Source organism: Chroicocephalus ridibundus, chromosome 8, assembly GCF_963924245.1.
Source record: "Chroicocephalus ridibundus chromosome 8, bChrRid1.1, whole genome shotgun sequence".
In the NCBI taxonomy this organism is placed as follows: domain Eukaryota; kingdom Metazoa; phylum Chordata; class Aves; order Charadriiformes; family Laridae; genus Chroicocephalus; species Chroicocephalus ridibundus.
In genome coordinates this window covers 16,479,136-16,506,531 of record NC_086291.1, presented here as the reverse complement: position 1 = coordinate 16,506,531, position 27,396 = coordinate 16,479,136, and the positions used below count along the sequence as shown (strand labels likewise).

At 42.7% G+C, this 27,396-nt stretch overlaps 1 protein-coding gene across 1 annotated transcript; it reads left to right on the top strand.

Annotated features, from left to right (window-relative positions):
* Nucleotides 1–95: 95 nt before the first annotated feature.
* On the top strand, nucleotides 96–24,065 carry LOC134520002 (vitellogenin-2-like). Its single transcript, XM_063344874.1, has 35 exons — nucleotides 96–165; nucleotides 280–300; nucleotides 409–560; nucleotides 2,046–2,297; nucleotides 2,860–3,021; nucleotides 3,109–3,257; nucleotides 3,830–3,980; nucleotides 4,121–4,278; nucleotides 4,376–4,541; nucleotides 5,428–5,553; nucleotides 5,891–6,109; nucleotides 7,062–7,279; nucleotides 7,849–7,946; nucleotides 8,244–8,368; nucleotides 8,480–8,581; nucleotides 9,148–9,267; nucleotides 9,355–9,544; nucleotides 11,322–11,415; nucleotides 11,529–11,714; nucleotides 12,248–12,392; nucleotides 12,514–12,736; nucleotides 12,824–12,999; nucleotides 13,385–14,041; nucleotides 14,509–14,559; nucleotides 15,445–15,534; nucleotides 16,629–16,841; nucleotides 16,938–17,080; nucleotides 17,474–17,612; nucleotides 18,144–18,279; nucleotides 18,720–18,906; nucleotides 19,234–19,325; nucleotides 20,397–20,494; nucleotides 21,211–21,370; nucleotides 22,727–22,888; nucleotides 23,768–24,065. Exons 1-35 carry the CDS (start codon nucleotides 96–98, stop codon nucleotides 23,884–23,886), a joined length of 5,550 nt encoding a protein of 1,849 aa, XP_063200944.1. The 3' UTR covers nucleotides 23,887–24,065.
* Nucleotides 24,066–27,396: the final 3,331 nt, after the last annotated feature.

The window sequence follows — 27,396 nt, the reverse complement described above, 5'->3', positions numbered from 1 at the left end:
AAAAAGGGAAGTGTTTACATAAACTGATAAAAAACTTGAGAATTCAGCAGAACACAGCCACGTGTTCCTGAGCTTTCTTCCATAAAAGTCTCACCATGTCCGGAAGCGCCCCATTCGCCTTCACTATGAGGGGAATCATACTTGCACTAGCGCTCACCCTCGTAGGTAAGCCTGCATCTCCCTCCTTCATCTCTCTTTCCCAAAATTTCCTTAAGTTCTGTGGTAACAGTTGGATCTAGACTAAACGTTACTCATCTGGTTTTCCATCTCCTTTTGCAGGTAGCCAGAAGTTTGACATTGGTAAGTACATTTCCTTCTATAACCCTCTTTCAGTGACTTCTTTGTTGTGATTTCTACTTATTAGAACGTGTTTGCAAGTATTGTGAAAATGGCCGTTATTCCCCACAGACCCTGGATTCAGCAGCAGAAAGAGCCACTTGTACAGCTATGAGGGCTGGGTGTTGAATGGCCTTCAAGAAAAAAGCTTCGCCAAAGCTGGCGTGCGCTTCAGCAGCAAACTAGAGATCAGTGAGCTGTCAGAGAACACTTACCTCCTCAAGGTACCGTGTCTTCTTCCAAACCTACCGCATGACGGTGAACTATAAATCACAGTTATAATCACATCTGGGTAATCTGTGGTTTAGGAGAGCTGTAGGAAACGCAGCTGGAGGCTCAGTGCTGTAGATGTCAGAGAATGATCTGCAACCTGAAGTTTCAGAAGTGACGGGTGATTTGGCATCCAGTCATTTCCGAGTGTTTTTTGTGGAAATTGTTCCTAGCAAGTGTTCCTCAAGACTTTGTGTCGAAAATAGAGATGCCAAAATCGGGCATTCTGTTAGAAAACGGTTATTTCTAACTCAAGCCTGCTCCAAGTTTAAGATTCAATTTTAGTCTCATCACACATTCCCAACTTCTGTGGGAAGCCGGGACTTGGGTATGTAAAATCATTGTCATGCAGGCAATTAATAAATGTAGACTTAAAAAGTGATAAAAGCTCAAGATAAAAAGTGATAAGTGATAAAAGACGGATTAAAAAATGAAAGGCTTAGGCAAGGAGCATGTAATAATATTTAGTGTTTGGGTAATGCAGTAAAAGGTCTGTGCGTGTGAAATCATGCCTCTGCCGACATCAGTAGAGACAGGACCTGACCCATCTGAAATAAGTATGTTTCAGAAAAATACTTTTATTTGTCTGTTTAATTTAGTTACAAATCAGAGCTGCTTCTTTTTGGGCACTGAGTTCAGTGACAGAGCTCTCACTGGTTGTAGTTGAGCTGGGGATCTCTCTTCGATGAGGGCAAGGTGTCAAAATTACGGGCTAGGGCTTGCATTTCACACTGTAGTCTTCATCCTAAAATTCTTCTATAGCGTGCACCAGGCTGCGCTCTGGGGCACCTAAACTGGCACTGACTTTGCCAAAGTTACTGAAATTGCTTCTGATTTACATTGTGTCTCAGTATGGGGGGGGGGAAAGGTTTCTAAATATGTTGCTCGTTATTAGAAAAAAATAGGTTGATTTAAGCAATTCACAAATATGAATCAAATATATCAACCAGTTTACTAAAAAAAAATAAATTGGAAGGCTATGAGTTAAAATGCAACGTTCTAAAACTATATTTTTTTGACATTTAGAATGATATAAACTGTTTAAATGCTAAATTTCACCTAAAGCAGAAAATTTATTTTAAGGCTGAAAAAATAAGGAGAATTTTATTTGATTTTTTTTAATTACTTTTTGAATCAGCCTTTCTTCCTATACGGTTAATGCAAGTTAAATGCTTAAAGTGTCCCTGGGAGATAATAGTGATATGTGAACTGCTTCTGTAAGATAAAATAAAACTGCTGAGCCCACAGGGTTTGTACAATGGTTTTACAACAGTGCAAGGAAGAGACGAAGGAATGAACTGCTGTACGAATTTCTAAGGCTACATTTGGAAGGAAAGAGTATATAACTAGCGATCATGTTGATTTCTTCCAATCTGTTTGCGTATTTAGTACCAAAGTAATTTTATTCACGGAAGTCTCTTTTCTTAATTTCCTTCCAGATCCGCTCTCCGCAGTTCGAGGAGTACAATGGCATCTGGCCCAGGGACCCGTTTACTCGATCTTCCAAAATCACCCAGGCGGTTTCTTCATGTTTTACCCGGCCCTTCAAGTTTGAATACAATAGCGGACGGATTGGAAACATTTATGGCCCAGAAGACTGCCCCGATATGTGTATTAACATAGTGAGAGGAATACTGAACATGATGCAGATAACCATTAAAAAGTCACAGAATGTGTATGAATTGCAAGAGGTTTGTTTATTCTATTCTAAAACTACTTCATTGAAAGGATGTGTTCTCTTCAGGTGCTCTTCCTTCAAGTTTCTCTTTATTTGCATCTACTTTGAAATGTTCATCAAAAAAAGACAGTTTTCATTCACATAGAAGAAAACGCTTGTGTATGTGTTGAATGAATCATCTGAGCTGGATTCTCTTTAAGACATCTGTCTTTAAGACTTAACATACAGCTCTCTGAAGAAGAAAAAAGAATTATTAGCTGTGCCTGTCTTTGTTATATGGCTTCCTTGTGATACAGCTGCTTGATCCATTTTATTTGTTCATTGTTGATATTAATTAATTGATTACTTTTTCATTTTAAACTCAGTCCCCTGACTGAGGAGTGTTCACATGTCTATTTTTTAGTTCAATAGGATTAGTTGTGTGTCATGGTAACAGGTTTCAAAACATAATTCAGACTGTTCAGTAGGTCCTTACCTTCCTACTGCTCCTTCAGAATCTTCATTCAATAAAACTTCTCACACAGTGGAATCCTGATATAACCGGGAAGTCTCATAATCTCTATTGATGTGCACAGGCTGGCATTGGAGGTGTTTGCCACACAAGGTACGTCATCCAGGAAGACAGGAAGAACAGCCGAGTCTCCGTCACCAAAACTGTAGACCAAAATAATTGCCAGGAAAAAGTGATAAAGAGTGTTGGAATGGCTTACATCTACCCTTGTCCTGTCGACATGATGGTACGTGAGATGTGAAAAGATCGTCCTAACTACAGGCTTGACCATTCTCTTCCCATTCACTCTTTGGGTCTCTCTGTCCTCCTCCAGAAGGGAAGGCTCATAAAAGGGACCGCGGCTTTCTCCTACAAACTGAAGCAGTCAGATAGTGGTACCCTGATCACAGAAGTGGTGTCACAGCAGGTGTATCAGATCTCACCACTCAGTGAACCTACGGGTGTTGCTGTCATGGAAGCAAGGTAGGTGGGACACGGGCTTGCTTCACAAAGTGAGCACAATTACAGATTCCGGCGGTCCCTTTCACCCCTAATTGAAGTGAAATGGGAATTGAGCTCCACAGCAGTTGGGTAAAGCTGTGAGCACTCATACTTGGGGTTTCCGCACTCCTAAAAATTCACTGAACCATTCTCTCTTTGTACCCTGGGAAACCTGGTGCTACAATCAGATGGAAAAGAAGGAAAAAAGCTCTTTTGCTCGCTTATACCATAAGAACGCAACTTTACTACTCTGTCCTGAAAAAGGGCTAATTTATAGTGCCAGTAGGAAGATGGTGCACATAGAAATAAGATCATTGATTACACTGTCAATAATTCTCATTCAGAAGACAGTGGTTTAGCTCCTCAGAAGCTATTTCATTGCAGATAACTCTAATACTCTTTTGTTCCAACGCGAAGACTTTATCCATTAGCAAACTAAGTTTTTACTGTTATAAGAAAAATGATTAAAGAATAAAACTGCTACCATCACAGTATCACTGAACCAACAAACAGCCAAGAAGGAAGAGAGCTAATTCGTTCTTGTCTCTTGACAGACAACAACTCGCCTTGCTTGAAGTGAGGAGCGAACGGGGGAGCGCCCCAGACATTTCCATGCAGAACTACGGAAGCCTTCGTTACCAGTTCCCATCCGTATTGCCACAGATGCCACTGCAGCTAATCAAGATGAAAAACCCCGAGCAAAGGGTATAGTATTTTTAGGTCTTCAAATTGCTTTCCTAATTAAAAAAAACCAAACAAACAAAACAACAATAAAAGAGTAATGATCATAAATTACAGAGGATTTAATTACGTATTCTCTCTCTCTCTCTCATGTTTTGTAACAGATAGTAGAAACACTGCAACACATAGTCCAGAATAACCAACAAGATTTCCACTACGATGTTCCGTACAGATTCTTGGAGCTCGTCCAGCTCTGCCGGGTAGCAAGTGCTGATACTCTGGAGTCCATCTGGAGACAAGCTTCAGATAAACCCCGCTACAGGTATTTCATTGTATCAGCTTATAAGAAACCTTTCCATTTTTGGAGAATTGAGAGCTAAATTTAAGGATTTTTTTTTTTTTTTTTACCCCGCTTGCAGGCGATGGCTGCTGAGTGCAGTTTCTGCTGCAGGCACTACAGAAGCACTCAAATTCATTAAGAGCAGAATTCGCAATGATGACATTAACTACCTTCAGACTCTTCTAAGTGTTTCTTTTGCTCTCCATTCAATGAGAGCTGATGAAGACACTGTTCCAATAGCAGCAGTGAGTAAATCTGTGTGAATCTTTCCGACCTGATAACAAAAGGAATTATAATTAGTGACAATCTTGATTATAAAGTACCTGAGAGACTGTATTCCCCTCTGATGTATACCAATTTTGTGCAAATGTTGAACCAGGAATTTCTTTTGGCACTACATACATGAGAGGAGGCACAGCCCCGTGTCTTCATTTTGTTACATGGATACAGAAGTCATTCGCTCATAACAGTTTCTGAGAGCAATTCCCATTTTAGTTTGCTGGGATCACATTTCATACCTTCTACAACCTGCAAAACTTCGTCCACTTCAATCTCTTACTTATGAAACAAATGGTGATTTGTGTGTTATGTCATTTGAATAGCTCTTTTGATTACAAACTATTCCTATAAACTGTAAAGTGCTGCAAGTGAAAGTATTAGTGCAAACTTCAAATATTTTGACACTATAATGAATAACTTATTCTGAATAGGATTTTCCCCATCTTTAGTCAATATTCTTCTTCTCAAATAGGAAAAAAAGGATATTATATGAGAATGCATCATTAGTATAATTGAGTTACACGTTGTTCTAAGGATACTCTATTTACAGATTGATGTTTACCCATAATCTCTGTATTTTCAGTGTTATGCTCAGTTGAGGAAAATCAAAATGATGCTATGTAAACTTGATATATATATATGCTTATTTGTATTGAAACTAGTGGGGAGTTAAGCTCCTAAGTGAAGTTGCAAATAAAATGTCTACAAGCTCATTTAATTTGTTTGGACGTGAACAATAATCATTATGAAACTGCTCCCCTCAGACAAGCTCTGATGATCTTCCTGGTCTGAAAGCTATGTCGAGCACTGTATTAAATACCAAATAAGTTATTTCCCCTTTTTTCCCCACAGGATTTAATGACCAGTTCTCGAATTCAGAAAAGTCCTGTGCTTCAGCAAGTTGCCTGCTTGGGATACAGTTCTGTGGTCAACAGATACTGTTCTCAGATCTCAGCTTGTCCCAAAGAAGCTCTTCAGGTGGGTGGTTTTTTCTCAGGTTGTTCTTAACAGCTTAGTAATGTTCATTACATTAGCTTAATTCTTTTAAGATACAGTATAAAAATGGCAATTGTACTTAGATTTCATAGGGCTCCTTCAGAACAAAGGCAATGAATCATTTTACTGAGGTAGATAATGGCTTCATCATTGAAACCACAGCTTTCACATTGGAAGGTAAAATCCTGAGAGAAGTCGTTTCTGAGTAATTTTATTAAAACCAGTTTGTTTATCGCAATAGGCTTTTGGGTGGGTGAGGGGAACACTGTGGTCAATCTCTACATTAGGAAGATAAGACTGAACTGTGCTTTGCCTATAGCCCATCCATGACCTGGCAGATGACGCGATCAGCAGGGGCCGTGAAGACAAAATGAAACTGGCTCTGAAGTGCATTGGTAACATGGGAGAGCCAGCCAGCATCAAGCGCATCCTGAAGTTCCTGCCCATATCTTCATCCAGCGCTTCTGATATCCCCACCCACATTCAGATTGATGCCATAATGGCCTTGAGAAAAATAGCTCAGAAGGACCCCAAAACAGTAAGTATGATCTGCCAGAGATTTCTTTACTTAGAGAATTAGGGAACGTATACTGTAAAGGGTAATGAATGTAATGGTATCATGTCTGTGGATTCAGCGTGTTTAAAAAAAAAAAGATTATTTTTTGAGAACAACACAATACAATTTTGTATTTTAGCTGATGTTTTATGCTAAGCTGTAATAATTGTTAGTCAGTAGGAAGCTTCCAGAAGGATATCAGCAGTGTTTCTTTAGTCATCTGTCATAACCATTTAAGTCCTGTGCTAGTTATATATGGTGGAAATTTAGACACCTAAAAGTCAGACAAATAATTTCACCTGCCTTTATAGTCTATTGACCTCCTAGGCGAAATGTCAACATTGCTCTGCCTCTTTCAGACCCTTCCCTTGGGGTTGGATGAGTCACCACTGACATCCCCCTGAGGTTGGTGTAGTGGGCGTAGGCAAGACTCCTGCCTTTCAGACAGTTTAGATACAGGAGCTATAGGAGGCAGCATCCACTCGGACTGTCTTTGGTGAGCTGCTGAAACTCCCCTTTAAAAAGTGGTCTAAAATAGCGAAGCATGCTCCACCAGGTCAGTGGGGTTGCTCCAGAGAATGGATTTATCTTATTATCTACCATTGTTTCATTTGAAGTTATTCACCAGCCTTTGAATGTCAGTAATGCAAAAAGCTGCGCTGATGTCTTTTTGGTTGTGGTGGGTTGGCCCAATACATCGATACCTGGATGTTTGTTTCGGATTCAGTGCTGCCCTTCTCCACGGGGCTCTTCCTCCATGGCCCCTTCAATTGCCTTACTAAAACAATGGGGAACCAGGCAGTAAAAAAGATCAGGAAACCTTTCTGTAGGACAATGTCCCCCTCTCTCATATTTCTTGCCAGTTATGTGTGGATCCAGTCTGCTAAAAAAGTCTCAATTATTGGTAATTTGAGACACTGTTTTCTCCCTGCAGGTGCAGGTATATCTCATTCAGATCCTTGCAGACCAGTCGCTTCCCCCTGAAGTGCGAATGATGGCTTGTGCTGCCATCTTTGAGACAAGGCCTGCCCTTCCTTTAATAACAACAATAGCTAACGTGGCAATGAAGGAGAGCAATTTGCAAGTGGCCAGTTTCGTGTATTCCCACATGAAGGCTTTGTCGAAGAGCACGTTGCCGTACATGTACAACGTGTAAGTAGAGACAGGAACAAAGGGCTGGAGCACCCCTCCTATGAAGACAGGCTGAGAGAGTTGGGGCTGTTCAGCCTGGAGAAGAGAAGGCTCCAGGGAGACCTTATAGCCCCTTCCAATACCTGAAGGGGGCTACAGGAAAGCTGGGGAGGGGCTGTTTGCAAGGGCATGTAGCGATAGGATGAGGGGCAATGGTTTTAAACTAGAGCAGGGCAGGTTTAGATTAGACAGCCGGAAGAAGCTCTTTAGAGTGAGGGTGGTGAGACACTGGAACGGGTTGCCTAGGGCGGTGGTGGAGGCCCCATCCCTGGAGACATTCAAGGCCGGGCTGGATGAGACTCTGAGCAACCTGATCTAGTTGAAGTTGTCCCTGCTTACTGCAGGGGGGTTGGACTAGATGACCTTTAAAGGTCCCTTCCAACCCAACACGTTCTATGATCTATGATTCTAGTAAGTTCTGTTACATTCCTGTTAGTGAGCACTGCGTGTGTGGACAAATTGAATTCAGTTTATATTCCGACAGGGTGCAGCTTATTTCAGGGTATGATTACCTTTCTCATTTTCTTTAGATCTTCGGCTTGCAATATCGCCCTTAAGCTGCTGGCCCCCAAACTGGACAGGCTGAGCTATCGGTATAGCAAGGTCATACGTATCGGTGGTTACTTTGGTGAGTAAAAGCGTTTCAGCGACCAGGAAACTTTCACTTCAGAAATTCATTCTTAAGAGACGTTTAGTCCTTTGGAGAAATATGTCATTCATGCCTCAATAAGAAATTGAATTAAATGTGACAGTCACATATTTAAAAGTGCATGAGTAGCCATTTACTAATTTGGGCCTAAACAGTTAAAATATATGTAATTATATATCTTAGAGTTGGCAATGGAAAAAGCTGCAGAAATACGATCTTGAATGACAAGCAGAATGGTTAGGAAAAGTATGTGTCTTTTGTTTACTTCTGCCATAGATAACTATAAAGTTGGTGCTGCTGGAGATGTCTTTGTTATGAACAGCCCCGGAACGATGTTCCCATCGGCAATAATTTCCAAGCTGATGGCATATACTGCAGGGTCAGTGGCTGACTTGGTGGAGGTAAGTATTTGCCTAAATCGATAATAAAACAAATTAAAATTAAAATTGACCACAAAGTTTCATCTCTGTAAGTTATGTTTCAGACTGCTCCTTCTCATGCTCTTTTGGTAGGCTGGTGTCCGCGTGGAAGGCCTCACAGACGTCATCATGAAACGAAATATCCCGTTTGCTGAATATCCCACATACAAAAAGATAAAGGAGATTGGAAAAGCGGTAGGTGTTTTCAGTAATGCAATATGTGGGTTATATGAGGGGGTATTTAGTGAGGCTTCTCCTACGAGTTAAGCCCTGTCTCACAAGGTAAACTACCCGCCTATCAGCCAGCTCGAGTACTTCTGTGAAGGAGAGACCTGCAGTGGGACTGCAGGGGACATCCCTCCTGGGACGGTTGAGGCAGTTTCTGCAAACCCTCACTCTGCCCTGCGGAGGAAAGGGGAAGGGCGGGCATTTTGCAAGAATATACCTTTGTCTTCAAGAGAAAAGGTGATTTGTGGCTGTGATTTCAAACTGGGCTTAGTGGTACTAATGGCCCAGACCCTCTACGTAAATGCTATTGCACCGGAATACAAAAGGCTGGACAGGAGGCTATTCGGGGGCATGTCAGTGACAGGGAGCAAGTCTGAATTAGTGACGCTGTGCTATTTACGAAGCACAAAAGAAAAGCAAGCAGCAATGGAAAATTGCAGCTTGGTCAGGGATGGGTTTGATCATCTTGCTGAATTACGGTTTGTAAAGTGTTGCGCTAAGGAACTTTGCTTGTTTCTTTACCTGTTCCCTAGCTGCTGGGATGGAAGGAGCTGCCAACAGAAGCCCCCTTGATATCAGCCTACTTGAAACTATTTGGCCAAGAGCTGGCCTACGTCAACATCAATAAGGAAGTCCTGCATCAAGCTATGAAGGTACCAGGGACCCCTACTTTTCTTTGCAAGATTTGACACCATTCTACTTGTATATCCCAACGTCTTGGATCTCTGTTTTTACTGCAGACTGTGCTAGAACCCGCTGATAGGAACGCAGCAATGAAGAGAATTGCCAGCCAAATCCGCAATGGCATTGCAGGACAGTGGACACAGCCGGTGTGGCTGGGAGAGCTGCGATACATCGTTCCCACCTGCACCGGTCTGCCACTGGAGTACGGGTCCTACATCACCGCTCTGGCACGAGCGGCAGTCAATGGTGAGTTGGGAAGGACGAGATCAGGTGTGGGAGCTCTGAGCAGGGGATGAGAGGGCCGGGCTGAGAGGGGCTGGAGAAAAAAGTGGAAAAATAGTAACTTAGAAAAAGAACTACTTTTTGTAGTGGAGGGGAGGTAGTGAAGACGTTTGAAGAGAAGCTGGACACAGCTGATTTCTGACTCGTCTTTGAATGGACTGAGGACAGAGAGAATGAAGTGAGAATCTGGGAAACCAGAGAGAGAAAGGTCACAGCATTCTAGGCCATAAAAAACAAGAGCCACTTTGGGAGCTGACACAGACATGGGCAGAAGGAGGTGGCTGCTGAGGGATGCACACACATGCTAAGCAGGATTCAATGGTGATTTAAACAGAGAAGAAAAGAGAACCACTAGTAATGTTAGAGAAGGCAGGAAGAGAAGAGGGCTTGTGAAAAGAGACAGAGCGCTCTGTTTTTAAAGAATAAGTATGCAAGCATGAATACTTATCAAGAAGTTAATTCAGTTGTGGTGCAGCAGACTTTTAATTCTGGCAAAACTGACCTTTCCTTCTGCTGACACCACATAAGGAATGGAGGGTGAAGTACATGCACCTGAGCTCTTTATAGAAGTCTCGTATGTGTCTGCTCTTTGCTGCTCTTGGTTTTTGGTTTGTTAGTTTGTTTTAATAACATCTTTGAACCCCTGCCCCTTGTTTTTTGGGTGTTTTTTATTTTTATTTTTTTATTATTTTTATTTTTATTTTTGTTTGTTTGTTTGAAATAACATCCTTGTGGCCACATTGGAGAGGTATGGATTGGATGGATGGGCTACAAAGTGAGTGAAGGCTGTCTGGACTGCTGATCTCCAAGAGTAGTCAGCAGATGAAAGTCTAATTGGTGGCTTGTTATGAGCAATGTTCCTCCGTCATTAGCACTTGTTCATTCTCTCTTTTAACAATCTGAACTTTGGAACAGACGGCACCCTCAGGAAGCCTGTGTCAATGATGACAGAATTGGTGGGAGCAGTCACTGCACTGGCGGGTCAGGCTGCTGCCCCAGGGGACCCTGAGAGTCTGGAGGAGATGGCCTGACAGCAGTGCAATGCTATTTGACAAAGGCAATGCAAAGTCCTCCACCTGGGATGGAATAACTCATGCAAGTGTACAGGCTGGGCATCACCCAGACAGAAAGCAGCTTTGCAGAAAAGGGCCAGAGAGGCCTGGAGGACAAGCTGGTATAGTGAACCAGCAGTGTGCTCTTGTGGTGATGAAGGCCAACTGCATCATTGGCTGCAATAGCAAGAGCCGAGCTAGCACGAAAGTTGTTTCTCCCCTCTATTTAGCACATCTGAGGCTACATGTGGAGTATAATGTCCAGTTTTGGGTCCACGGTACAAGAAAGATGTTCACACTTGATGTGAGAAAAGATTGGAGAGCAGGGTTTGTTTAGCCTGGTTGCCCACACTCACTCTGTCTTCTGGCTCCTCACCTTTCTGAAATTTTAATGTTATACTAATTAACAAACTTTTCGTTTGGGCTGGCTCTTTATTTTCTTACTATATTTTTATTTCTATTTTCAATATGCTGCATCAGAACCCTTGCCTACAGAAGAAACTTTCTGGATATTTTCAGTGTTTTTCAGACTCATAAAAGATCTCATGTACCCCAAAGTCTGTCTTGTTTTCCAGCTATGTTTGTGGTATTAACAAAAATATTATCTCTTCGTGAAAATTCTGTCGTGCTGAAATTCAAATCCTTTCTTTCACTTTTGCCATGTTTAAATTTTGTTCTGTCGTTTGCAGTTGATGGAAAAATAACCCCCCCTTTAACTGGAGATTTTAGACCTTCCCAGTTGCTTGAATCCACCATGCAGATTCGGTCTGACATAAGCCCAAGGTATGGCAGGTTTCTAAGTCTTTACACATGATGGAGGTTTCTTTATGAAAAGGCAGAACCACATGTTAAAAAAGAGCACCTTTCTTGCATTTGACCACTTCACTCTGTTTCAGCTTATACGTACATACAGTGGCAACGATGGGTGTCAACACAGAATACTTTCAACATGCTGTTGAGATTCGAGGCAAGGTCCTGACAAGAGTGCCAATGAAGTTTGATGCCAAGATAGACATGAAATTGAAAAATATTAAGATTGAAACAAATCCATGCCATGAGGAAACTGAGATAGTGGTTGGAAGGTATGGTAGCGTTACTTCAGAATACTTCCATTGCTGAAACCTTACAAAGTTCACTATTCACGGACACCTCCTACTGAGGTTTCTAGATAGGCAGAGTGGCTTTTCAGTGTGCAGCAGAATGTTTGGGATGTAGACCAAGAAAGAGAAATAGAGGAGTTAAAAGTCAAAAGCTACCAAAATTATTTAGGAGTTTAACTTTTATTTTAGTTTACTAATTTGTGGTTTTAAATTTTATTTGTTTATAATTTTATTGTCTTTTAGGGTTTTTAATTTTTATTTTTAAATTAATGCCTTCCATGTTTTGGAAATTTTTTAAAATTTATCCAGATTTTGAAAACTTCCTGTGATATAAGGAACTGATGTTTGTCATGAACTCTTATTTGTCTTTAATAAAATTTATAGTTGCATATGCAATCCCTGTGTTCAAACAACATATGTCTGTGCTGTCACATGATACTGACAGGGACATACTTAATTTAATCCAAAGACAAGGGATTGGAATAATTTACCATTTTTTGCGCATATCTCAACAGACACAAGGCTTTTGCTGTATCAAGAAATATCGGAGAACTAGGTGTTGAAAAGAGGACCTCCATTCTCCCAGAAGGTGCTTCATCAAATATTGTGGAAGAACCTTTCAAACCATCAGAGAGAGCTTCCGGTGAAGGTTTCACAATGGTAACCTATTCCTTTTTGCTTATATAGTAATATTTACCCTCTCTGTGCTGCACATGTCTGCAGTTTTACTCTTGCCTATGATATGCTCCCAGTGGTATTCACATACTCATCTCCAACACAGCAAGAAGCTGACAGCGAGCCAAGGAAACATACTTATAGCTCTCAAGAGGATCTTCGCCACGGCACAGGAAGAAAAACTCATAAACGAGACATTTGCATCAAACTGCATCGTCTTGGTTGTCAGCTCTGCTTTTCCAGAAGGTCACGAGATGCCAGTTTCCTAAAAAATACATATTTGCACAGACTAATTGGAGAACATGAAGCTAAAATAGTCTTGATGCCAGGTACAATATTGCGCGCTATTGCCGTCTTGGGTTTGTTGGTGCTATTTGAAGCAGTGTAACCTTCTAATGTGTGCAATTGGTGTGTAGTTCAAACAGATGCCGATATTGACAAAATTCAGCTGGAGATTCAAGCAGGATCCAGAGCAGCTTCCAAAATAATTCATGTGGTAAACTCGGAGTCTGAGGAAGAGGATGAGTCATCTCCATATGAGGACATTCAAGCTAAACTGAAGAAGATTCTAGGCATTGAAAATGTCTTCAAGGTAGGAGACTTTGAGCATGGGAGGGGGGAATATTTTGCCATAAATGAAGCCAAGAATTTGAAGTTCAATGTGGAAAGCTGGCGTGGGAAAGCAAGGATGGGGCTATTGAAAAGTGCCAGTGCCAGGCCTGTCAGCCAGTGCCACATCTGGTGGGACTGATCCGATGGGGTGCATCCAGCTGGGACTGCTCCTCCATGCTGGGTGAGATTTCAGCTGGGCGCAGTGGATCTAAGGCAGTTCTGCAGTGGGTGAGGCAGGGAAGTTGTTGTTGTTCCTTGAAAGGCTGATGTGAGCAGCTTGTCTGACACTCAGAGAAGTTTTACTTTGTAAATACAGAACCTGATGGATCCCTTCTCTTGCACTTCTCTTTGAACTGTTTTTGCAGGTTGCAAATAAAACACGACACCAGAAGAAGCAGCCTTCTAAGAAAGGAAACACTATGCTAACAGAGCTTGGGACAGACCCCAATGCAAAAAATCCCTCCAGCTCATCTTCTGCCTCCTCAGCAGTCTCTTCTTCTTCCTCATCAGCTGCTGCTTCTCCTGATCATAAAAAGGCTGCAGATGAGGATAAGAATGATCAAGGACAGCAAGCAAGAAACAAAGATGCAAGCAGCAAGAGCAGTAGCAGTAGTGGCAGAAATAGCAAGAGCAGCAGCAGCAGCAGCAAAAGCAACAGCAAGAGCAGCAGCAGCAGTAGTAGCAAGAGCAGCAGCAGTAACAGCAGCAGCAGTAGTAGCAAGAGCAGCAGCAGTAACAGCAGCGGCAGCAGTAGCAAAGGTAGCAGCAGCAGCAGCAGAAGTAGCAGCAGCAGCAGCAGGAGTAGCAGCAGCAGCAGCAGGAGTAGCAGCAGCAGCAGCAGAAGTAGCAGCAGCAGCAGTAGGAGCAGCAGCAGCAAAGGTAGCAGTAGGAGCAGCAGCAGCAGCAGGAAATCAGTGGGTCACCATACCCATGGGCATCACTCAGGACATCTGGAAGGTGACGGCAGCAGCAGCAGCAGCAGTAGCAGCAGTAGCAGTGGCAGCACATATTCCAAAATATGGGTAACTTTGTCAGTAAATTGATTGATGCTGCTAATGGCCGTGAATCACATTCCTGATGGCAGCTGGCTTTGCATCATAAATCAGAAAAGTATGAGTTGACACAGTAAATTTTAGCAACATAAAATTGCAAGATTTATTCTTCAAACACACCTGCAATCATTGGCTCAGATGTCTACTTCAAAGCATCTCAAAAGTTTCCACAAGTTTGGTGAAACTTTTGTTATAGGCAGGGAACATTTTTTGGCAATTTACTACTTTCTGTCAATATACATTGCATGTTTCTGTCTTAATTTTGCTTTATATAAGTTACTTCAAGTCTTGCATTATGTGCTTGTGACTAGGCATACAGAACTATGTATGAATGATAATTAGTAAAATCCTTACTTGATTCACAGTGCTCAGATTTCAATGTAATTGCAACATTTCTTCTGAGACTTTTAATCTTCTTGTTTTTATCATTTTCAAAGGACGATCATGAGATTTATCAGTATCGCTTTAAATCAGCGCATAGACAAGAGGTGAGTTATTCTTTCATCAATAAATTAAGTATGGAATATGTCATGAGTCAAATGGAAACCTTAAAGGCAACTTCTTGTCTTTGTTGAGGAAAACTACAGTACGGATAACATTTAGAACACCAAATCAATTGTGGTTGTTCTTCTGAGATGTGTAAAGATGGAGAGCTATGTTCTCCTTCATGTTGTGCACGTGATACCATTTGTGGCTCTGCAAAGTAGATGCAAAGCTCTACCAAAGCAGTACAAGGGACTGGGGACGCACTCTGGAGGAAGAAAGACCCTACCATCAAGATCTTAGTTCATTTGACTGGCTTTGATCACTCGGTTTCTTGGATTGTAACCACTGTTGATACACACTGGGATGGTACTTTAGTTCAGCAGAATATTCTTACTAGGACGTGAGCCAGCCAGGAGCAGTGTACTTGATATTAGTGTTCCTCAAAAAGTAAAAAGTTCAGCTGTGTCTGTCCATTCAGTTGATCCTTTCTATTCTTTTGGTCCATTCAGTGTCCTCCAGTTGATCGGGCTCTTCCAGAAGTAAAATGAATCAGTTCTGGTCTTTCATATTGAATTGAGAGGCTGGTTCAATTAGACTTGCTCTGGTCCACCGTTTTTTCACACAGGGAATTCTCATCTAGACTTGTTCCTTAGTTGTCTCTTCTGAAGGGTCAGATATATTTGGGTAAACAAGATTTTTCAGAGCTAGATCACATGTACTAAGCAGGACAAAGCATATCGCAAGTCATGGAGCTACTTGGGTTTGAAACACAAGTTTACCAACACCAAGGGCCATGACAGAGAGCATTCTGCAGCACTACTCACTGCAATTTCTTCGAGCATGCTTTTAAGTTACCCTCTTGAGCATGATGTGTTTTCTTCTTGCAGTTCCCAAAAAGGAAACTCCCAGCTGACCGACTTAGCAGCACATACTCCTCTACCAGATCCAGTCATGCCTCATCTCGAGCTGCTTCCCGGGTTAGTTGCATCATTTTTAGGGGTTTTCGACAGCTTGGAAGAATGTCAGAGTGGCCGTGCACTTGCAGTAGTTGTACAGCTAGGATAATGGGAAGAGAGAAATATTCTCAACTCTCAGGTATCAATTAAGAGAGTCATGCCACCATAGTTCCCATGCACACTTTCCTCTGCAGTGAAGTGAGGGTCCTTCTTACTTGGACCACGACCCTTCCCTCATGGAAATCCCACCCAACAAATGCCTGCAGAGACTGATCTCATGACCTCTGCAACCAGGAGGGAAGCTGAGGTGCTGCAGTGCCAGTGCAAGGACGTTGGTAGTGGAGGCCGAGGCTAAGAGGAGCCTCAGCATCAGGCACGCTCCAGAGGTGACATGTAGCACCTTGGCTCCTCACCACCACCCAGTCTGATGCATGCAGGCTTGCTCTCTGGAGCAAGTGATGAAGTTAAGTCTAATGATGGAGTGAAGGAATTGCAGGCCATAGAATGCTTAAGGCCCTGCTGTCAGAGGAGGGGGTCTTGATGTTGAAGACAACGTCCTGGATTATATTTTGTGCTAGGGTGCTGTGCAAACACAAAACCTGCCTGCGCCACAGAGCTCACAGATGAAGTGTGGGGTAAAAGCCAACAGACCAAACAGACAGATAAACAGGAGGACACCAGCTGGGGGATGTTATTGTTGTGAGAATGAGTGATGAATACAACTGATGGCTGATACTGCTGGTCAAATTGAACCACTTTCATTCACAGGCAAATAGATAGGTATTGACAATGAAGCTGAATTCATATAGTCATTACTGTATCCTAATGGTATGAATATTCCCACAGTATCAGCTGTAGCTCAGGAAATGGTGCAAATTTTGGCTCATATAAACTACAATGATAAAAACCATCTGTGCATGCAGACGCACATGCACATTAAAGACATAGGTATGAGAGTTTATAGGCGTGTATATATGTGTGGTACATATGCTGGTTTATATTTGCAGTTCAGTTGCTTATTTTTCATTTATCTAGTTAGATCTTGCATCTAAAATGTTCTACGGTAATTCTTTTATAATTATATTCCTTGCATACTTTCTCCCCCTTCTTCTTAGCCTAAGTTTTTGGGAGATGTTAAAACACCAGTATTGGCCGTTTTTCTTCATGGCATTCGCAACGATAAGAAGATAGGAGGTCTCCAGCTCGTGGTATATGCAGATATTGACTCCATCAGGCCCCGGGTGCAGGTATTTGTGTCAAACCTCACAGATTCAAGCAAGTGGAAGCTCTGTGCTGATGCTTCAGTCCTCAATGCTCACAAGGCAGCGGTAAGGCTCAAAAATAGTTATATACAGCTGTATGCATCAGCATGGAAAACTACGTTCCATGCATTTAACAATGGACTGTTTCTCTCTCCAATAAAGGCTTACCTGAAATGGGGCCGGAATTGCCAGGACTACAAGATTTCAACTGAGTTGGTAACCGGGCGCTTTGCTGCCCACCCTGCTGCACAAGTGAAACTGGAGTGGCCTAAAGTTCCTTCAAGTGTCAGATCCATAGCAGAATGGTGAGGTTTTAGCCTTTAGTGACACTCGTTCATGGTATCAGTCAACTGGGAAAAATCAACATCCACCCACAGTTAAAGTACCGGCTATTATTTTATTCTCTGATCTGTCTGAGTACTGCCTTCAGACATAAAAGCTGAGTGGGAGATCATGGCCATCCTATTGTAACGTACAGGAGTTCTTTATACTGGCCATAAGTACTGAAAACTGAGGCACAGATCCTGCCTTTCACTGAACATTTGACCAGTAAAGCAGAGAGTGGTCATGAGGACCTAGCCAGTGATCCTGAAGACTCCGTGTGCTGCTTACACATGGATGTGAGGCAGCTTGGTTGGGATGTGTCTTGCTTTTCACTTCTCTATTTCACCAGATCTTTCTGATTTGAATTTCTGAAGGTTTTACGAGTTTGTCCCTGGGGCTGCATTTATGCTGGGGTTCTCTGAAAAAATGGACAAGAATCCTTCTCGACAAGCCAGGGTCATCGTGGCTCTAACTTCTCCAAGGACATGTGACATTATTATCAAGCTTCCTGATGTAATTATTAATTATTATTATTACTCTCCTATTTTTTCCTAGTGGAAAAGTGAGATTGTTGCATTTTAATTACAGTGGGTCAATTCTCTGAAAGAAAAATTAACTAAGCATCAGTTTGGGTGCAATGATGAAAACTACTTTTGTTTATTTTCAACCTTTTTATATTACATCCAAGAGCATTCATAGACTGATTTTGTTGATGGAAAAATAGAGAGCTGTGGGCACTCATAACGGCATGCGTTTCCATCTGTAGTAGCCCCAGAAGTGTTCACCTAAACACTTTTAAAGGGGAGTAATTCATTCTCTCCCAAGTAATATCTGAATGATGAGCCACGCCGCAAGAGAAAACTGCAGGCAGAAGAAAGACCTCATGGACAATGAGTCAGATGAGTTGTTTTCATATAAAGTCTTTGTCAATCAAAGTAAGAAATTGAAATCAAATTCCAAATAGGAGAAAAAGCTGACCTCAGCTGTTTGCTGTGAATACCTGTCACGAGTGTATTTTGAACGTGCTCTTGAATTCCTTTTCAGATGATCCTCTATGAAAAAGCCATGAGGCTTCCCCTGTCACTCCCTGTAGGTCCAAGGATACCAGCTTCAGAGCTGCAGCCTCCCATCTGGAACGTCTTTGCTGAAGCCCCCTCTGCGGTGCTCGAGAATTTGAAAGGTCAGGGTCCAATCGGGTTCAGAAGCATGACGTCCTTAGTGTCCGGAGTTACTTAAGCACCTTCTCAATTTTTCTGGGATTATTTATCTCCAGTTAATTAGGAAATGTGCTGTAATAATGTGAGGACCGTTCAACTGGGAGACAATATTGTGCATGTAGTACAGAAATCATCAGCATTTCAGGGATCCAGATGCCAATTATCTGATTTGATAACATTTAAAATTCCTGGCAATTATTTTTTTGTTAGATAGAGTGTATTTTTCTGCCTTTTTTAGAATTTATGGGTTCTCAGTAGCCCAGAGCCCCTGTAATCCATACAAAAATGTCACATAGTGGAAAAAATATAAAGCTAAAATTATATACCACTAAAAACAAAATATGCCATTTAATGACTTTCTTTTCTGGAAAAGCAAATACTCACTGGCATTTTATTTAACCAGCTCGCTGCTCCGTTTCCTACAACAAGATCACAACCTTTAACGACGTTCAGTTTAACTACACGATGCCGGCAAACTGCTACCACATCTTGGCTCAGGATTGCAGCTCTGACCTGAAGTTCCTGGTGATGATGAGGAACGCTGAAGAAGCCATGAACCTGAAAGCCATCAACATCAAGCTTGGCAGTCAGTAAGTAATTCCTGCCAGACGCTCTGAGCGTGAGGGACTACATCGTCCATGTTTGCCATGAGAGGCGCTTAGATCTGAGCTTCACCGCAACTGTTAGCAGCTCACGGGATTTCAGCATTTCCCTTATTTGCTTTCCATGCACATGGGATGTGATGCTGACAATGTTCCCCTGCATCTTAGGTGACAAGAATACCCCTGATGTCATTTAAGTAGTTGAAATGAGCTTATGCTGTGACCAGTGATATTTAGTGAGCAGGAGAATGCCTTTGTCGCTGTACGCGTGTGAATGGGCTCCAAACAGGCTATGAACGCTCTTCTCCTTAACAGTGACATTGATATGCATCCTGTGAACGGGCAGGTGAAACTGCTGGTAGATGGGGTGGAAAGCCCCACCACGAATGTTTCATACATATCTGCTGGTAAGTGATGCATCATCTGTTGTTTCATTTTCACAGACGTTTTAGGAGAAAGAAAGAAAGAAAAAAATCTATCAGTTTGTATTCAATAAGTATTCCTACCTTTGGTTGCAAGGTTAATATTTAAGAACGTGTATCTCACTAACTTGCATAGGACCATTTAGAAAGACTGATTAGAGTGTAAAGCTCTTTAAGTGGCCAAACTAAGCAAGACACAACTAACATGAAGATCCCTCCTTTTCGTATATTACTGCAGCTCCTGCTGAGTTCCACATTTGAGAAGTGTTTTGGTTATACTACAAAATTTTGCTTGATCAAAACTTTTTGAAGTAGAGCTTTTCTAAAATTCACCACACTTGTATATCACTGTTATTCCTGATTTGATTTGTAGGTATGGATTTGACTAGCATTCTGAAATACGCTAGGAATAAATATGGAGCTGGAAAAACAGCCTGCTTGCTTCTCTCAAAGCAGGAATAGTTTACTTTCTGTGAAAGGTACAGGAGAACCTTGTTTCATTCTGTGCTATGCAGTCAAGGGCTTTCAATGCATGTACTTCCTGACTGTAGAGCTGTTATGTATGAATCAGGCTACATCTTGCTGAAATTGGGTTAGCAACTGCCGGTGGCTGAGCTCTGTCCTATTTGTTATGTACTTGGGAAGCGATAATTGTACTAGAAACGGCTCCAGTGAGAGTCACGGTGTTCTCTGTATTTCCTTACTCCAATGTAGGGTACTCAGGGCCTTGTGTATCTGCACAACTCTACAGATATTATAGACAGCTCTGTAACAATTTCTAGAAATAAATATGAATGTGTTAATTACCCAAAGAAAAACGGGTAAATCTGTGATCATTAAAATTGTTTTCCAACTTTTTACAAACACTTATTTTCTATACGTACACATTTTTACATTGTTTTGCTGTATGTTTTGTTTCTTGACTAGAACAATTGAGGAATTTCAAGGAAAAGAACATTTTAGAACCGTGACAGTTGCTATTTTCTTTCTTAAAGAAGCTAGGCTGGGCCTGGTTTGGTTTTGGTTTTGCTTTGCTTTACTTTGTTTTCTTTCTAGGTGCTTCTCTGTGGATCCACAGTGAAAAGCAAGGGCTTGTACTTGTTGCCCCAGCCTATGGCATTGAGAAACTGTACTTTGATGGCTACACATTCAGGGTATAGTTCTTCCTCTTCATATGCTCGGGTGTGGAGAATGTATGTGAATGTACGGAGAATTGGTATGTGTGAGTGCAAGAGCATGCAGTGGCAAAACCAAATCTGTGCAGGGCCCAAAAAACACAAAAGGGAAGGTGAAACTACCGGATCGCACAGTCCTGCTCTTTATTTCTGAGTAGAAGTGACCGACAGAAATACCTTATTCTTGTATTGTGTGTTGGGAAATGTGCCTGTGGGCGTACACACACTGAGCCAGCGGTGCATTTGCAAGAAAAATGAGCTTCCAGCTCCTGTCCACTGTTCTTGCAGCTGTGTAATTGTTTAAATCAGCAAAAACGCAGCCATTCTTTTAAAGGCAATTCTTCCAAAACCAATATGAAATGAGAATGTCAGAAATCGGTAAACCACACTGTATCTATCACCTATACTATGAAAACATCCATCAGACAAAAGCTAGACTATATTAATAGTCTACACTATTAATAACAACCTACGAGACTGGCACAGTAGGTTTTAAAGGCTTTAACAGTTAAAGACACTGCAGCACCACAGGAGTTTGGCGTCTGACTGTCAGACCCTTTTGAATTCTTAGCAAAGAGATTTTAAATGTTTGTGCATTAACTTATACTGAAAGGGGCCTATATAGCAAAAATCTGCTCCGTAAGTATTTTTTTTTTTTTTTAACTTGAAATGGTTTTGATTTTTTTTCCTTGAAGATTCAAGTTGCTTTATGGATGGCAGGGAAAATGTGTGGAATATGTGGAAAATATGACGCAGAATGTGAAGAGGAGTATCGGATGCCCAATGGATATCTAGCTAAGGATGCGGTGAGCTTTGGGCATTCTTGGATTTTGGAAGAAAAGCCTTGTACGGGAGGTATGCAAGCTCTAATAAATTTAATATAATATTTCTGTAGTTATATAGAAAATGTAGAATTCATTTAGAAAATTTAAAATCTGTAAACATTTTGAGGAAAGCATTTTAAAAGGGTTCATTATTAAGTTATATTAAGTATTAAAAGTATGTCGGTTTAGAAAGGAATAAGAAATTACAAGTGATGCAAACAAGCCAAAAAACCCAAGTCAGTTGAAATTAAATACCCAAGCTGAAGCAAAATCTTTGTTTCAGTTTTGAAGTATTTTAGAAGATGGTCAGAAAAAAATGTAAGCGTATAAATTCACACAGAACGCTTCGACTTAAGCACAACAGCATTTTCCAGACAGTATTTGATGCATCAAAAAATCAGATAGGGAGTAGTAATTGTTTTACCTTGGCTGACCATCTGATTTTTGAACCAGTGCAACCTGTCAAGCAGTTCCAGGGACCTAATTACATGGTTGAAATTAAAAAAGCTGTATTTTAAGTGTTTCAGTAGATTAGGATCTTACGGTGTGCTCAGTGCTCCCAGCTGAGGTTATGATGCAACAGCAAACCGGAGTGCTGCAAGGACAACAGGCACGTTGCCTTTGTAAAGAAGACTTGTCCTGCTGGCAAGGAGATGGCTTCTACATGTTTAGCCGTACATCGACTGTTATTCTGCTATATGTTTGTAAAGAATAGTTGGCATCAAACTTGCTTTAGATGGATATGGAGTCCGCATGCATGTACACAGTAGTATTCCCATGATTAACAGTGACCACATATTGTGTTTCCATTTAATATGTGGTGGAAATGGCTGGCATTTTAGAGATTAAAGCTCATAGTCAGGAATAAATGGTGGTCCATTTAGCTTCTCACAGACTCGTATCTGCTTGTGCTGGGAATCCAAAATGACATCAATACTACTGGCTGGCAGCAATGATTTTTGGTCCCTCTCTGCAGCAATTCTGTCTGAATAAAGGTGGTAATAATGTAATTCTTTAGTGATTATTTTTATTTGGTAAGAAATCCCCCCTTTATTTACAGTGCTGAGTAATTAACACTTTTGAATGTGGTTTTGCAGCTATTCAGTAAGCCAGTTACTTTGAAAAATGTTTATTAGAAAGTACATCAAACTCTGATTCTACGTGCTAATCTAGAAATAAGACAGTTGCATTTGAAATTAGCTCCATATCTAATTAGCTGATTTGAAAAGCTTAACAGTCAGTGATGCTGCTTCACTCCTGGTCAAAATACAGTTTTCACAGAGGGAAGTTGTTTCCAAATTGGCAGTGTTGGCAGATGGGTCCTTCTGGGGAGACGTGAAGATGTTGAATGTGAGCACGTAAACCGTCACCAATGCTTGTGTTACAGCCTGCAAACTGCGACGCTCCTCCGTGAAGCTTGAGAAGACAGTTCAGCTTGCGGGTGTGGACTCCAAGTGCTATTCTACAGAGCCCGTGCTGCGCTGTATGAAAGGATGCTCCGCCACAAAGACTACTCCAGTCACTGTTGGTTTCCACTGTCTCCCAGCTGGTGAGTAAACAGAAATCTTACTGAACAGCAGCTGCACAGAAGTCTAAATAGATTGTGGCTTGACTCGGTTATTCCACTTGAAATGTATGAATAGTCTAACATACGCACAGGTAGGGATGGACTTACTCTGTGGTATTGACTGAAGACCCTTCCCTGTTTTCATTAATACGTAAAACTCTCTTTAGTGAGAGAGACGTTTTTCTGTTGTAATTTCACTACGGTTTCCATTATACCGGAATTTCAAATCTAAACTGAACTCCCTTTGAGCTAACAAGGTAAGGGCAGGGTAACAGCACAGTCAGCATTGTGATTCAGCTGAAAAACTGTGTATTGCAGGTGGCAAGGATTCAGGCACGTCTGATCCTGTGCAGCACCCCGACACGGGGATCCTCCCCTTGTATATTTTTATATATCAGTGCCTTTGGGCGTGATCCTGTTTCACTGAGCTGATTTAGGCAATAGAAGAGCAGGTGTGGTCGGGATTCCTACACATAGGTGCAGTGATGTAGGAGGATGTCTTTTTTTACAGGTATATTGTAGATTCTAAGATATTAGATTAGATAGATAACAGATTATATTGATGATGGGTTCATGCCTGTTTTCCAAGTTTGTTTTTCCTCTAAGACCACAATGTCATTTCCTAAATGTATTATTAATAAAGCTCTATATGGAAGTACTAGTTTTCAAGGTAGAACTGGCTTATTGATTAAGTGGGCTTCCTAGAACATCTCTGCGTGACTTAGACAAATATAAATATGTAAGCTAGTGAGCAGAAGCCAAGCCTGCCGTAATTAATGACTAGTGCATGGTAAATGCTGTACCTTGCAAAACTACTTCTGAAGTATACTCCTTACTTTTCATTTTCTTGTTCCCCATCAGATTCGGCTACCAGCCTGACGGACAAACAGACAAAGTTCGACCAGAAGTCAGAGGATATGCAGGACACTGTTGATGCACACGTAGCATGTTCTTGTGAGAACGAAGACTGCAGTGCGTGAAGCTGTACTTTGCAGCACAGGAGAAAACAGACACACTTGAATGTTTTTATTATGTGGTGTAAGAAAACTCATCTTAAGGAATAACAGGGATACTAAATTAAGTGTTTAAGGATGTGTGGAATCTTCCCAAGTAATTTAAAGTATTAAACTTTATTATTGTAGAAACTGTTGTGATTGTCCATAAATATCTGATTTCATAATAAATCCATGCATGGAAAAAATTGTGAATGGTTCCTTATGTCACTGATTATGGAAAGAGGAGGTCTGCGTTGCTTCTCCTCACTCCCCATTTCATAGACTTCTTGAGTCTGTGACTGTCCTGGGCACCAGGCAGGTGTCCGTGTCAGGCCCCATGGGGGATATGGGTTGGGTAGCTGTGGTACCAGGCTTGTTTCCCCCAGTGCTTTCTTCCCTGGTGCTGGGACCCTGTGCACCCGGAGCGGGAACTGATCCCCTCTGTGTGATGCAGCCCCCTCTGCAGCAGCAACGCAGCCGTGGTGCCCTCAATAACTACCTGATGGGCCAGTGCTGCCGTAGGGAACAGCAAGATCAGGGAATAAGCCTGAATCTCGTGCCTCTGGACAAGGCTGCTCTGAGGGAGTCAAGAACATGCTATGTTCCTGATGCACCGCATGAGAAGCTAGTGGGAATCAGGGGTCTTTGAACAGGACACGGTGTAGTTACCCTCGTACACCACCTGCCAAAGGGTCACAAGCAGAGCCAGACCTTTGCACTTTGGGTGAGATGCCCCAGCCTCTGAGCTCAGTATGAACCCTTGCTGCAGCCACCATCAGCCTCCTGCCCACCCGCTGCAGGTCTGCGTGGGGACGGCGAGGGATGTGCTTGTCTGCCGTCAGCGCTGGAGCCCAAACGATTCCAGCAGATCTGGAAGATGTCTTCTCTTTTTCCCTAAGGCTGTGCTTGCAGGCCAAGTATGCGCACTGGGTGAATTTTTTATTCAGAGAATTGCCTTAGGAGATGGTGTAGACATGACCATCGATGTCAATGAGATTGTTGGCATGAGGAGTTTTGCCCAAATTTCAACAGAAATGGTATTGTACTTTCTTAAGTGTATCTGCCTTAATTCATCAGCATTCTCCCAATCGATACACATCCATCCAGCCAGTTTTATTACTGACTGAACACGCATTCATTTTCTCTATTGAAGTTTGTTAATGAAAAGGAGAATGTGATCCTACCGAATTGTTAAAAATGTAGATCTTCAGTAAATTAATTAAAAGAGAAGCGAGTTATTTGGTTCTTAAAATCAGTAGAAACCAATGAAGAAAAATGGCACTTACCTATGATTACGTGGGGTGGAGAAGTAACCCCTGGCTAGTTTATGAAAGCACTTGAGAACATTCTGTAAAAATCATGTGGTTTTGCTTTCCCCAGCAGCTTTGGTTCCTTCAATGGATGCATGTTATGTGAGTTTTATTGTTTGGATGTGAGTTTTATAGTTTGGAAAGGTAATGTCCTTTAGTACCAAAGGAGTGTGTTTGAAAGACAGGTGTAAGTATGCAGCTATATGCAGTTTAAATGCTGTCACGGTACCTTGTGCTGCAAAGTGATGGGGAGCTGACGGTAGGCGGTGTTTGGACACTACCCAGCAGCAGCAGCAAAGCGGTGAGCTGGCGGGTTTGCTGCTTGCCTGGAAGTCACACGGAGCAGTGATGGGAAGCACAGACTTCCTGGATAACCGCTGAGGCTGAATCCAGCAGAAGCCGGGCCTTTGTATGACCCCCAGGGCTGGGCTCCACGGTGGGCCCTGGTATGAGCTCCCAGCTCCGGTGGGGACAGCCCCTGGGTTCCTCTCTTCCCAGTCTACCGAGGCTGGAGCACAGTTTTGGGGGGGACTCTTGTCTTCCAGCCTCCATGCTCAGGTGCGATGGCAGGAGACCCACAGGTGAGCATCGCCCAACCACCGTGGCAGCCCGAGCACCCGTGGGACTGCGGGGGGACGTGGGCTGTGGGTGTCCACCTGGTGAAGGGCTGCGGGGTGGCCTCAGCCAGCCTCTGTCGCTCTCCCCCACCACCACTGTGGAGAGAGCCGAGCACAGCTCCAAGGAAACGCGGTCCAGGGCAGGTCCTGGGCATTCGTCACTCTCACAATTTTCTTAGGACTTTTTTATCCTTTCTGGTTTTAATTCAGGTTGTATCCTTCAGAGAAACATGAAGCACGAAAGGTCTGTGAGAGTGAGGGGGCAGGCTGGGAGCTGAAATTGTTCTTGACATACAGGAGAAATGGTATAGCAAATTAGAGGGTTCCGTTCTGTAAGGGAACCCCCAAAGGCGAAGCCCTCACCAGCAGGTTCTGCCTACACCCGGAGCAGGAGCACAGAGGATCCCAGCCCGTGGCAGCAGCACAGCCGGGGTGGCCGGGGATGCAACGTTTGCTGCCCAAAGCGGGTGGGGATGGGGGTGAGACGCTGCAAGCCCCGGGCTGGGGGCCTGGGGAGACCCTGCCCTTGCAGCTGGGCACAGCCCCCACAGCCCCCAGGGAGGACCCTTGTTTTCAGGAGTGTTACGGTTCGTGGTGTCGCTGTCATAGTGTGGTGTTTTAGTGATACAGTGTTAGAATTTTGAGACCCTGAATACAAGCATTGTTGCATTTAATCTGCCATCACAGCAGTGCTCCTCTTCTTGTGCTGCCACTGACCTCAAGTCCTCGCTGCCCGCAAGGTGGTTGGTTGTTTTTTTTTTCAAAAAAAAATGTGCAGCTGCATATAGTTATGCCATAATATATTTGCTTTTGAGCCTCAATTACCAGTCACCAGTAGCTGTATACTCAAACCCTTCAGCTACGTTTACCATTTACCAAGTCTCCAAAGACATGACACAACTCACTAGTGACTGGCCTGGCTCTGCTATCATGTGCCATCAGTTTTACAAGGGAAGGGGTTAAAACAGACAGGACCAGAATACAGTGCCAGTAGAAACACGGTGAAGTATTTGCTATGCTTCAAAATTCTTTTTTTTTTTACCCTACAGGTGCAATCTCTGATCTAGGAACAAAATCCACAGTTTGGCAGACATGATACATTACAGCCCAACTGCCAATTATAAAAAACATCAGCTGAAGAACATCATGAAAACTAAATTGCCTTGGATAGGAGTTGCTGATTTGTTGCTGAGAAACTGAATCCAGTCCCTTCCCACAGTGAGCTGGGCAGCAGCTTCGGTTCCCCACCCGTGGAGGAGAAGGTTGGTGGGCAAACAGCGGCCGCGTGGCACCAACATGAACCCCTCAGTCCCGGGGCTGCCGTAACCCTCCTTGTGCAGGTTCCTGATGGGAACCGTATGGGTGGCTCCGTCTGCTCCAGCTGAGCCCAGCTCCATACCCTGGTGGTGGGGGAACGTGGGACCAAGCCAAACCCTGGAGCCAAGAGCAGCCTGAGGGACCTGTGGGGCTGCCTCCAAAGGGACAAGGGAAACACCTACCAGTGGGAGAAGGGGACTCCACCCTGGGGTGAAGATGCCGCCCCTTGTCACGTGATGTGAAATGGGTTT

Bases quoted from the DNA above. Each gene is read 5' to 3' on its own strand.
- LOC134520002 (XM_063344874.1), top strand. From the start codon at position 96: ATGTCCGGAAGCGCCCCATTCGCCTTCACTATGAGGGGAATCATACTT. The intron at 9,545-11,321 runs GTGAGTTGGGAA...TGTCGTTTGCAG, and splicing joins GGCACGAGCGGCAGTCAATG to TTGATGGAAAAATAACCCCC. The intron at 14,042-14,508 runs GTAACTTTGTCA...TCATTTTCAAAG, and splicing joins GCACATATTCCAAAATATGG to GACGATCATGAGATTTATCA.